The sequence below is a fragment of the Ursus arctos genome, unplaced genomic scaffold, assembly GCF_023065955.2.
Source record: "Ursus arctos isolate Adak ecotype North America unplaced genomic scaffold, UrsArc2.0 scaffold_1, whole genome shotgun sequence".
Lineage (NCBI taxonomy): Eukaryota > Metazoa > Chordata > Mammalia > Carnivora > Ursidae > Ursus > Ursus arctos.
The window spans coordinates 36,298,607-36,311,085 of record NW_026622763.1 but is presented as its reverse complement, the minus strand read 5'-3'; the positions used below and the strand labels follow the sequence as shown (position 1 = coordinate 36,311,085).

General features: G+C 34.1%; 1 protein-coding gene across 1 annotated transcript in view; it reads right to left on the bottom strand.

Moving 5' to 3' along the window:
• Positions 1–12,479, bottom strand: part of GALNT13 (polypeptide N-acetylgalactosaminyltransferase 13) — a 467,481-nt gene that overhangs the window by 181,364 nt on the left and 273,638 nt on the right. The window contains exons 4-6 of the mRNA XM_026492778.4: positions 10,328–10,494; positions 9,487–9,694; positions 6,710–6,880 (exon numbers count right to left, since the gene is read on the bottom strand). Of these exons, the coding sequence (XP_026348563.1) occupies positions 6,710–6,880; positions 9,487–9,694; positions 10,328–10,494 (546 nt within the window). The remainder of the gene's footprint in view (positions 1–6,709; positions 6,881–9,486; positions 9,695–10,327; positions 10,495–12,479) is intronic.

Sequence of the window (12,479 nt, the reverse complement as noted above, 5' to 3'; positions counted from 1 at the left end):
TATAGCTCTGTGTTAATAACATTTCTCATATATTACAAGGCATAATAAAGGGAAATGATAAACATGAATATTTTATTATTTACACAAATGTGAGGCAAAATAGCTGAAATATTCACATAAACTAATTTTTTTTTAAATCATAAAATATAATTTGGTTAACCATTTTGCAGGTTTAGAAACCGGAAAATTAGATGCTGTGAGTTTCTCTCTTTCTCTCCTTACTCTGTCTACTATCCCCAATATAGAAAGCAGAAGAGACAGAAGAAGCAAAAGTATAACTATTATTTCATTAGAGTGATGAATAATCAAATGTTGAATGTACTTCAAGGTTTTTACAGAGAACAGAAATGGGGTTTAGTGAAATAATGCACACCATAATACTCAATTGAACATATACTTGGGTAAGAAGATACAGCTTTTGGTAGAGAAGGAACTGTCACTTTAAGAGCCCATACTGGTTTAAGCTCTGAACAAGGAAACATGCTCAATCCTTTAGTCTATGGAACACAAAAACAGTTTCAAAACTATTTTTAAAGGATAAGAAAGAGGAAAAAAAAAAAAAGAAGAAGAAGAAGAAAGAAAGTTCTGCTTAGTATGGGCAAATGCTTGTTTTGCTGCCAAAAATCCCATTTACCAACAATATTGGAATCAAATACCTTAACCCTTGCTTAAAGACCTATAGGCCAGGAAAGGAAGAGTTATTTTTTTTTTCCTTTTTCCTTAATCCTTTTTCAAAATCCTAACAACCTGATAAAATCCTAAGCTTCCAAGAGGATGTACAGCAATTGGTGCAAATTTTTTATCTTTCCTTTTACTTTCATTTTATGCGTAGGAAGAGTCAAAATCAACAATAAGGCCAGTTGTTTTTAAACGTTTTGGTTAATACCCCTTTTCATCCCATCTCAACAGACTGCTAGGAAAGTCTTGTAAATTATCCGCTAAACCATTAAGAAATAATATAATATAAATGTGCTATTTTCTTGAAAGAATGTAGATTCACATACTCCACCTAAGGTGGGATTTTTTTTTTTTCTTTCAAATTCAATGTATATTAGATTTTAACATGAGTAGGTAAGAATGCTGAACAGCTGGAATATCCCAAAGTTTTTCTTTCAAACTTTTTTCTTAAAGCCTTTGTTCTTCACATAATTTTGACCCTTCCCTGTGCTTTGCGTATCTTCTACTACAAAGAAGTGTCTCACAGGATTTGAGAGTATCTGCTTCTTTCGTCCAATGTAAAAATGTATATGCATTAGCTTGAGAAAAATCTAATAGAGAAAATCTGACAGATAAAAATTTATATATATATATATATATATATATATATATATATATATATATATTTTTTTTTTTTTAATTTTATTCATTTACTTGACACACAGAGAAAGAGAGAAAGTACAAGCAGGGGGAATGGCAGGCAGAAGGACAAGGAGAAGCAGACTCCCTGCTGAGCAGGGGGCCAGATGTGGGACTGAATCCCAGGACCGATCATGACCCGAGCTGAAGGCAGAGGCCTAACTGACTGATCCACTCAGGTGCCCCAGCAATGTATTCTTAGTTGCTATTAAACAATATGAAATACTATGTCTCATTTGTAAAGCATTTTACAGAATAAAATAAGTGTTTTTTTTTTATTATACTTACCAGGGGAACTATAAATTAGAGTCTGATAATTTTGGGGGGTAATCAAACTGGCAAAAGGTATCAAAAATATTCAGACAAATTTCATATTTCCTAGTTGCTTAATTCTAAAAAGATCACATTATATGCAAAAAATCAGAAGATAAAACTGGCAAAATCAAGTCTAAAAAAACTCTCAACTGTCTTTATAAAAAATTAAAGAGCTGGGGCACCTGGGTGGCTCAAGTCCCATATCAGGCCTCCATCCTCGGTGGGAAATCTGCTGAGGGGATTCTCTCTCTCCCTCTGGCCCGCCCCTTGCTCTCTCTGAATCTCTTTCTCCCTCACTCTCTCTAAAATAAATAAATAAATCTTAAAAAAAAAAATAAAAGAACTAAGTAAATGGCTGAGATGCTAGCAGCCATTAAAATTTTTATTTTTGAGAAAAAAAAGTAATGGCATGGAAAAAAACTAATAATAAATCAATTTTTAAACTGTGGAGAAATCTGAGGCACCTGGGTGGCTCAATGGGTTAAGTGTCTGCCTTTGGCTTAGGTCAGGATCTCAAGGTCCTGGGATTGAGGCCTGTATCCCGCTTCCTGCTCAGTGGGAGTCTGCCTCTCCCTCTGCTCCTCTTCCTGCTTCTGCTCTCTTGGTCTCTTGCTCTCTCTCTCAAATAAATAAAATCTTAAAAATAAATAAATAAATTGTGGAGAAATCTATCTGAAAAGAAAGTCCCTGGAAGGAAATACAATAAAATACTAAAAGAGGTGGCTCACTGGTGTTCTGCTTCTTTATACTTTTAGATACTTGTCACATTTATTTAACAATGCATATATTTGTTACTTAGATTTTCAGAAATAAATTTAAAGTAACTCTTTCACATATATTTCCCATTTAATATGTTAGCACTTCATTAGTTAAGCAAAACGGAATAGTTTTCCTTTTCATAGTTGAGAAGAATGGGTAATTTCCCAATAGAAGGAGCTTGAATTAAAACCCAGATCCTCCAAAGCCAGCCTCAATGCTTCTTCTATGATATCCTACTAGAAGGTTACAGGAAGTAATATATGTGAAATGTATGAGTTTTTCACAATAAAGGAACAATAATTATAATCTGACATATTATTAATAATGTTTAATTTATTTGATCTTCTTTATAAATTCCTAATTCCAGTTGAGAGACAAATAAATGTATAATATCAGGCAAATGTTAATAAAAAGGGGATATCTAAGTAAGTAGAAGGTGTAAGGAATAAAATTCATCATTACATCTATGTTTGATTTATTATGAGAGCAAATAGTAGAAGAAAATCTAAAACTCTTTTGTTTTACTTTAGGAAGATACTGAACATCGTATTCCAAGTAAGAATGAAAAAAGTCATGTCAAGAATATTAATAATGACTAAATGTAAAAGAGTCCATAAGGTAAGAGAGAAAGAGTAAAGAAAGTTATAAAGACTTGATAAATAACTGGCAGGTTTTTTAATAAAGTAATCTATTTTAATCAATGAGAAATTAAAGTAGAAACTAATATCTTTATAATTATTTATTGAGGATTACTACAGGGCATAATTAAGAGACTAAAACAATCAATAAGATTAAAGCGAGATTCTTCCAGAAGCACATACCACTCTAGCAGCTGAGTGGTCTAACTCCTGTGCATCAGTGCTCTGGCCACTGAGGCTCTCCTCATTGGCTTGTCCAGCATACATACGGCCAGCACCAGTGAGCCACTTTAGAGCAGAGATAGCCAGATTTATTTGTGTATGTGCAGAACCTAGCACAGGGCTCAACAGTGGGGAGGAACGCACATTTGCATATGTAATCCAACACATCTCAATAGCCTGAACCGTATCACCTCAAAAATTATACATACTAGAAAAATGCATACTATACCCCCAACTTAATGAAATGATGTGGGGGATTATCTGCACTACCAGATAACTTATGTTACTGGTTGCCTATTCCATTAGGTAACGGAGGTATGTATTCATGCAGGGCTAACATGTTTGATGAGTTTCAAACTCAGTCATTTCCCAGGCAGTAGCCTCTAAGTCAAAGTCACAAATTTAAAAGATTATAGCGAAGCAAATAAAGTCAACATGTGAACTTGACTTGTTGCAATAAGCATATTTCTCTCACCATTGACTGCGACACAGTTACCGAGAAACATTTCTTTAAGCAAGAATGATGACAAATGGACACTGATCCTCAGCCTTAGGAACACACAAAAAAAGGGGTTGGGGGACTGAGTTAAATTTCAGGCCATTTCTAAATGGTAGCTTCTCCTCAACCCCACCTGTTGGTGCCAAGTAGGAATACAAGACCATCGTAGCATGGTAGACTTTTCAAGGATAGCTAAAAATTCGTACATTTACTTAGAACATCTCATTTTTAGGGGTGCCTGGGTGGCTCAGTCGTTAAGTGTCTGCCTTTGGCTCAGGGCGTGATTCCAGGGTCCTGGGATCGAGCCCCACATCAGGCTCCCTGCTCCATTGGGAGCCTGCTTCTTTCTCTCCCACTCCCCCTGCTTGTGTTCCCTCTCTCGCTGGCTGTCTCACTCTCTGCCAAATAAATAAATAAAATCTTAAAAAAAAAAAAGAACATCTCATTTTTAAAATGTTGGTAATTTTTTAAAACGCAAAACACTAAGTATGCCGAAAAACCCACATCTACGCAGCATGTCTGACATATAAGCTCCTGGTTTATGACCTCTGGTTTAACAATTTGATTACTCTATTGTTGCATATATAATTGAGATATTACTGAGAAATCATATAATATGACTGCTAAAATGTCAAGGAGAGTTTACTGATTAAAGAAAACTAAATGTTCAAGGTTATGTGTGCTATTCTTCCATACTCATAACTTCACAAATACCAAGTATTTTACAAACTTCACTTAGTATCAAAATGAAAATATCAAAGCCCAAAAGTTGACAATAGAATAATACATATAACCATTTATAAATTTTACTTTAAATGTGGAATAACTAAGGTTAAGTCACAAGTTCAAGTTGGTTCTCTATGTATGCAGATGCATGATTGTATTTCTAAATGATGACTAACTAGCCAATTATAGTCACTAGAAAGTTCTGTCATAACTGACATTTTAAATGAGGCAGGCATTCCTGTAAGAAAGGTAAAATTTCAACCTCATTTTAATCACTTTAGCTATTCAGAATTCTGTTAATCAAATAGGGGAAAAAAAACTGTCTTCAACACCTAGAATGATTTATCTGTTTGTACGAATGTGAGAAAAATGATCACGTCTTCGAGTAATAGATTACAAGTACAAAGAAAGTTCACATTACGGGTATGCTGATGAAAATTACCTGCAGGCTGTTACAACACAGCCCATGAATTAATTAACCTTTTGCCATAAAAATCTGGAAACTTCAGCAAAGACTGAGGTTTCTCTGTTTCTCTTGTTCCAGCTCCCTCAGCATTTTATAAAGTGAAATACTGTGCCATTACTGAGGAAAATAGATAAAATATACTTAGATTTTATTGGGTCTCCATGTTCTTATGGTAAAGACACATAAGTTGTGGTTAAAACACAGAAGTTGGATGTTTCCTTTTTTGTTTTAATTAATGAAAGATGAGAAATAATGGCTGATTTCTATGTAGATCTTTACTTTTGTGAATGAGATCAGTAATTTCTTACTATGAAACTTGGCTAACTCTTAGTTATCTACCTTTTCACTCTGTGAGAAAGCAAAACTAAATAAAGTATGTCTTTTGCCAATGCGTTGAAAAATAATCACGCATTCTTTCAAACTTCATTCTTGAATAGACACATTGTATTTGAGTGTACTGGTCAAGTATTCCGATAATTTTCAGATGGGTTCAGAAGCTGAAAAATCAGCTAACACTAAATGTAACCATGATCTGGGAAAACAGAATTTCTAATAAACAATGGTAATAAGAATGCCTGTCTTTCCTCAAGTTGTTAAGAGCAAGGATCAGTAAGACTTGGTGAATATGAAGATTACAGCAAGATTTAAAGACCGCTAAGTTATACATTAAATACTGACATCATAACTTCACATCTTTATGGAATTGTTTGGAGCCACGTTTTATTTTTCTCTTTGATGTAGTAGTATCTCCTTAAGAGGGTAACAATCCCAATATTAACTGTTCTATAACAGAGTTGTTTTCTTCCATGAGTCACTTTTTAGAGTTAGCTTTAATTCATTCATTAGATAATTAGTCTTGCCAATGGATAAGTCATTTCTTCAGTAGGTTAGGAGACATCCTTGTTTAGATAATGGGTCATACATATTGTTTTAGGATGTTAGGGCGTTTCTTTATTGTTCAAACTAAATCATGATTTGCCATATTCATCTTTAAAGAGCAAAACTAATGATCTCCCTCTCCAATACATTGTTAGGAAATCAATTTTTGGTTGTAGGTAAGAGGTATACAATAACATGTTAAAATAAGAAGGTGATCATTTTATGTTAATAAAGTGAGTAATGTTTACCTGGACAACTAAAGATACATATGATATTTCTTATTTTGTATTAAGAGCAAACACATATTTTATGAATCAATACTTCAAATTAGGTAGCTATTTTAACTAATTTAGAACAAACAATAAATCCTTCATAATTGTTAATATATTAAAATTTTCCAAATAGATCTTTCATTTTTATCTATAAGGAAGATAGCTCTTTGAAGTTGGTAAATTTAGAATATTTATGAAAACATTTTTGCTTTTTTCAGTTTTGAGAATATCTCTATTATAAAGCATACACATTTAGGTAAGATACATATTTACTGGGAGCATCAACTCTGTCAGATAGAAAATTTACAATAAATATATTTTGAATATAAGAATATACAAAGTTTCAAAAGAAATTTGGCACTTATGCCAATAATTAAATTTGTCCGTGCTAATTTAAACTAAAGTTAATATTGTCATTGATTCTTAGATTATCATGTAAGCAATGATAATGGAAATGTGTACATGAATAAAAAGTATATGCCTTTAAAAGACTTAAAAATGAGAGCACACATTTATAATACTCCTTAATTATTATAGAAATACACATGCTATCCTTTGGGAGATATGAGCTACATACCTGACAGGTAATGTTCTATCTCCTTTCCTCCTATCCATTTCTCTTTGGGGAACAGGATACCAACGGAAATTCAGTTTCCAGTTAAAACCCCCGTAAGTCATGTCTGACCCGGCCATATATTCAAAGGTATCATCACTAATCACATCAATAATGGGGCATACAACTGTTTTCCTGCAGAAAAATCAAAACCAGTTTACATGTAAATAATAATTTAAACACTCATTAGCTTCTTCAGACTCAGTATAGATGTTAAGTTGAAATTTAAATATTTTGTGACAATATTTTCATTTTATCCTTTTTCTCTATGGAGTCATTTCCTTTCACTACATCTTGCTTACAGTTTCTACTTCATTCTATCATTTATAATCTAATCAAATATACTAATTGGTCTTCAAGCTGATTTCCAAATGCATTCTAAGTACTAACTCAGCAGGATGAACACAGTCTATTTTTCACAAAACCTCCACCCACAGCACAATTAGTAGTGCTGCTTCGATATTACGCATCATTTTAGCGAAAGCCCACTGAAAAGCAATAGCATGCAGAAGTAGAGAGTGGATGAGGGCAAATGAGACCTGGTATTTTGAATCTCAAAGGGGATAGGTTAGTTTAAAGAGTTCTGAAAAAATCTTCCTGGGGAAAATACCTACTAGAAAAACCAGCAGGTAAAAATAAACAAACAGAAGCAACAATAAAAATCATGATCATCAGTGTAAGTATTTCCTCTGAAAGACATTAGGGACATGACAATTTCTAAATGTGTTGTCCTAGATCTCAGAATTTACCATAACATTCTACGTATTTTAAAATAGGGAAGGATAAGCAACTTAAGTTTCTGGTGTTTTATCTCATGATCTATTTCTTCTTAAAGATTGAGTGTTCTTGGTGGTGCCTTTTAAAGAAACTTCCACCATAGGAGAAGATTGGATATGCTTTTAATCCATGTTGTGCTTTCTCCAGTCTTCCTCTACTCCTGGCTTATATGTTTTATTATGGGATTAATCTGTCATCTCGGCAGTAAATGTTCAGGTCTACCCAAGTTTGCATTGCTTGTAGCTAATTCCAAACAGCAGAGCTTATTTTTCATATTTGGTAGGGAGTAAATATACAAATATGCTTTTGAATCACCCATAAATGTGGAAAGCAAATAAATGTTGTCCATTATTTATTCTGGTTTGTAACACCAGTATCACAAACGCTCGTTTTCAATTAGATCTTCTATTCCACACAATTGGCCAAAGCCTCGAGTTCTCTGAAATCAATAGGATTCATCTAGCCTTGGAAAAATTTCTTGGTAATTCTGGTCCCCACAAAATCAATATCTTTCTTTCTTTCTTCATTAAATTTAATGACTTAATTTGTAGGGAGGCAAAATTAGATCTAATAACCTTGAATAGGACTTTGTTATCTAGTTATGGCAACTTCAGAACGTATAAGCAGGACAAGACATTAGAATTCATTATATGCAAATACAATCTAAACATATTATTAGATTAAAAAACAAATGATCTATGCATGATGATACTGAACATTATATTAAAAATTCAGTAAGTTGAATATGAAACACATGTTTAAAAAAGCAGCATATGCATGAAAAGTTGCCAGGAAGTGCATTTAAGATGTTCTAAGTTCATTTTACTTTGCCGGTCTTACCCTCCAGTGCATACTGTACAATACCCGGAGTGGAAAAATGTTATTAGCTGTGTACTACACTCAGTTGACTAAAAGGTTCCCACTGCTTTCTTCAACTGCTATGGCTCATTTTACTGACAACCGCCATCTATCTTCCTGGCAAGTACCAAATCCTGCCGTTTACATGATGTAGTTGGCCTAGCTCACCCGAAGCAGCCCTTGTCTTGGATGCTTAATTAAAAACTTCAATTCTAGGGAGACCTTTCTAGGGTTGGTGAAATGACTATGCAAACAAGGTGCTGTGCAATGCTTTGTTATTATATCAGAGCATTCAACACCGTTGTCTTCATTAGGTGCTTAGGAATTATAATCACTTATCATCAATGTTTACGAATATCTACAAGAAAAGCTTGTACGTGAGAGCATCATTATCAGAAAGAATTTCAGGTAAGTATGAGGACACTTAATTTCTATAAGGTACTATTCAATTTTTCAGATTTCACAATTTGTGTATACAAATTGGCAACATTGTTTAAATAATTAAAATTCTAATAGTTGTGCTCTGCTTTTTGTTTTGTTTTGTTTTACCATGATTTCATTCCAGTGGAATGTGTGAGTGTATGTCTTCATTTTTACGGTCCTCTAGGTGGTTCTGAACCAGACTTCGAATAAGGGCAGTGACCTAGTAGAGAGGAGACTGGTCTGGGAATGGGTAGAACTCAATTGTTGTTCCCAACACTTCTAATAACTGGGACAAGCTACATAGCTTCTTTGTTCCTCCCTATTACTAGTACAAATAAGAACATCTACATTACCTTCCTTACAAGGTGGTTGTAGGGACACAATGAGGTGCTTTGAAATGTATTTTCTGAAACATGACACTGTTTCAAATTGCACTCATTTCTACCACCTACAGAATGAATATTCAACACATTTTTTACTGTTTGAATTGTTCGACTATTTCTTAAACAAATATTAATATTCAGCATGAACAAGCCTGTATTAAATGGGGGAGGGCTGCTTTTTACAAGCTAGAAGATAAACCTTCTAAAAATGGCAATTTATAAAGAAGTTTTGACTGGAACCTGGGACTGTCCTAACAGGTTCAATCAAAACCCAGGCAGACATAACACATGAATTCTTACCTGTCTTCTTTTATTCTCGCCAGCAAAGGCTCCAGCCATCCTAAGGTACATTCACAGTGTGCGTCGAGAAAAGTTATGACCTGCCCTTTTGAAGCTGCTGCTCCTCGAAGGCGGGCACGTATTAACCCAGAGCGCTCTTCCATTCTAATGATTTTTACCGGCACCTCTAAATTTTTCACATAATTCTCTAATGTCAGCTTGAGAAAATCTGTGATGTGCAAAAGAATTTATACAGTTTTGAAACTATTTAAAGACCCAGAAGAGATACTACTGCCCAGATGGAATTCAACGCACAGAAATGGTAGCCAACTCCTATCAACATTTTTTTGCATTAGGTGAAAGAAATATATAGAGATTTTATCAGTAAATTAATGTATACTTCACGATAACTCTATCATTTGACTGGCAAAGATAAGGATATAATAGGAAGTTAATATGCCAGACTTTAATTTAGAAATGGGCCGCAATAATAAATGGAGACTTCTTAATTATAAGTTACTTTGCTTTTACCTGCACAAACACAAAAAAAGACAAATGTCCACAAAGTCATATTAAAGCTCAATCGAATACGATCATTTAAGTAGGGAAAAAATTAACACTTTTGAAAATCATTTTGGCTGATTTCTTAGGTTAGTACGGATCAAATGGAATCATGAGAGAAACTGAAAGAATCAGTTTTGTATTCTTGGAATTGGCACTGACTAGCTAGATTGATGAAATCTGATAGGTGATTTCAGGGCTAGTAGAATTATAAGGAAAACACAAATCATTGCCCAGCTATCTTTTTAACCACAATAAAGTTTTCTGAAAAAAAAAAATATAGGGGGAAAAATATTTATACCTCTTTCACTGGCATCGTCTACCAAGATGACCTCAGAGAGCAAATAGCGTGGGGAACGATTTATAACACTGTATACAGTTCTAAGGAGAGTGCTCCAAGCTTCGTTGTGAAACACAATGACTACGCTTGTGTTTGGAAGTTCATCAGGGTAGACCTTTGTCTTGCATCTGGAACAGAAAGAAAAGAGACGTGCTTATAAATTCATTTCTCATTCTGATCACGGTAATAAAAAATATCTATAATAACACAACTTTAGATTTGACTGCCCCTTACTAACGAAACATTTTATGATTATCTAAAATAATTTTCCTTTTTATAAATGTTGTGAGTAATTACTTGGCATTTTGAAAATTAAATATGCATAATTGCTACTATTTTATTTTAATTCCTGTAGGGCACAAAGCAGCATGATTTCCCCAAGGCTAAGAAAGCTGAAATATCTATCAATAGAAGACCGGAGTACAACAGGGACATAAGAATTCATTTAGTGGATATAATTTTATTCCTTGTTTAGAAAAAAAATTATCGTATAACTCAAAAAGTCAGAAGAACATGAACATGTTCGCAGGGTTCTGAAGCATGTAAAACTGAGATTATTCTTCTAAAATCTAGGCCTGTGTGTTTCCATTCTGTTTGAGAATGCTTTAAACCATGTCTGCTTGGAAGGAAAGGCTTAGGGGCTAGGATTTACTTTGCAGACTCTCCCTTAGTACTATATAATCAAAATTAGAGATCAGGAAGGGGAACAGGCTACCAGCACTTCCCCAACTTTTGTGCACAGGAATCGCCTAGAGATTTGTCAAAATGCAGATTCTGATTCAGCAAGTCTGGGCTGCAGCCTGAGAGTCTGCATTTTAAAAAATAGTTTCCCAGATGATACAGATGCTACCAGTCACACAGAACACATCATAATTCTTTTTTTTTTTTTAACTTTATTTGAGACAGAGAGAGAGCGTGTGCGCACAGCATGGGGGAGGGGCAGAGGGAGAGGGAGAAGCAGACTCCCCGCGGAGCAAGGAGCCAGATGTGGGGCTCAATCCCAGGACCCCAGGATCATGACCTGAGTCGAAGGCAGACGCTTAACCAACTGAGCCACCCAGGCGCCCCCAGAACATGCCATAATTCTCATAACTTTTAGAACTCGCTGTTTTGAGGAAAAAACTTTTAATTTTGCTTTTAAATCCAAAGAAGCCCATATTTTACTTTTTGAGAAATCTATCTAAAAAGGTACATTTGGATAAATAATATGTGTAGCTCTCTAGGTGATCATCCCAAGTTTAACATGTAGATGGTCCTCACCCCCATCAACTAGTCAACATTCAGACATTTAACTCATGTAATTATATATATATATATATGTATATATATATACATATATATATACATATATATATACATATATATATATACATATATATATACATATATATATATATACATATATATATATACATATATATATATACATATATATATATACATATATATATATATATATTTTAAGTCACTGGGTATCTGGAACAGGAACATCAGTTTATTCCATGGGAAATATTCTAAAGAGCTAGGGAATCAAAATCATTCCATAAAATAAAATGAACTCGATACTTCCTGCCACTCATGAATGATCCAATACATGACAATATAAGCATTGTTAAAATTAGTCTTCTTCACAGGCGAGTGAAAAAAAATTCAACAAACTGTGGGACATAAGGGCATATAATTAAATAAATACTGATTGTACGCCTACTGAGATGTTAATCATCTTTAGAAACAGTCTCAAGTGTCATCTACCCAGAGAAGCCTTCCACGATGTAGCCACATAAGGAGGTGCTATACCTGAACCATGACATTTTTTCTGCATATACCTATTTGAAAAGCATTCATTAATTATCCACCCTATAGAATATATTGTATATACAGGAAAATCAAAATGTAGTGGGAAAAAGTACTTTGATTCATAGTCATCTTTTCCCATTCTGGTGGCAAGATTCAAATGTTTTCTGTATGCCTCATCAGCATCTGACTTGGGTGTCCTGGCAGCTTATCACTAAATGAACTCAGAAAGCCATCTTGGTGAATCAGAAAACGTTCTTAGCATGATTCTCCTCAAACCTCCATTCTTCTGCCTCCACAAAATAGCATGCTGAGCAAA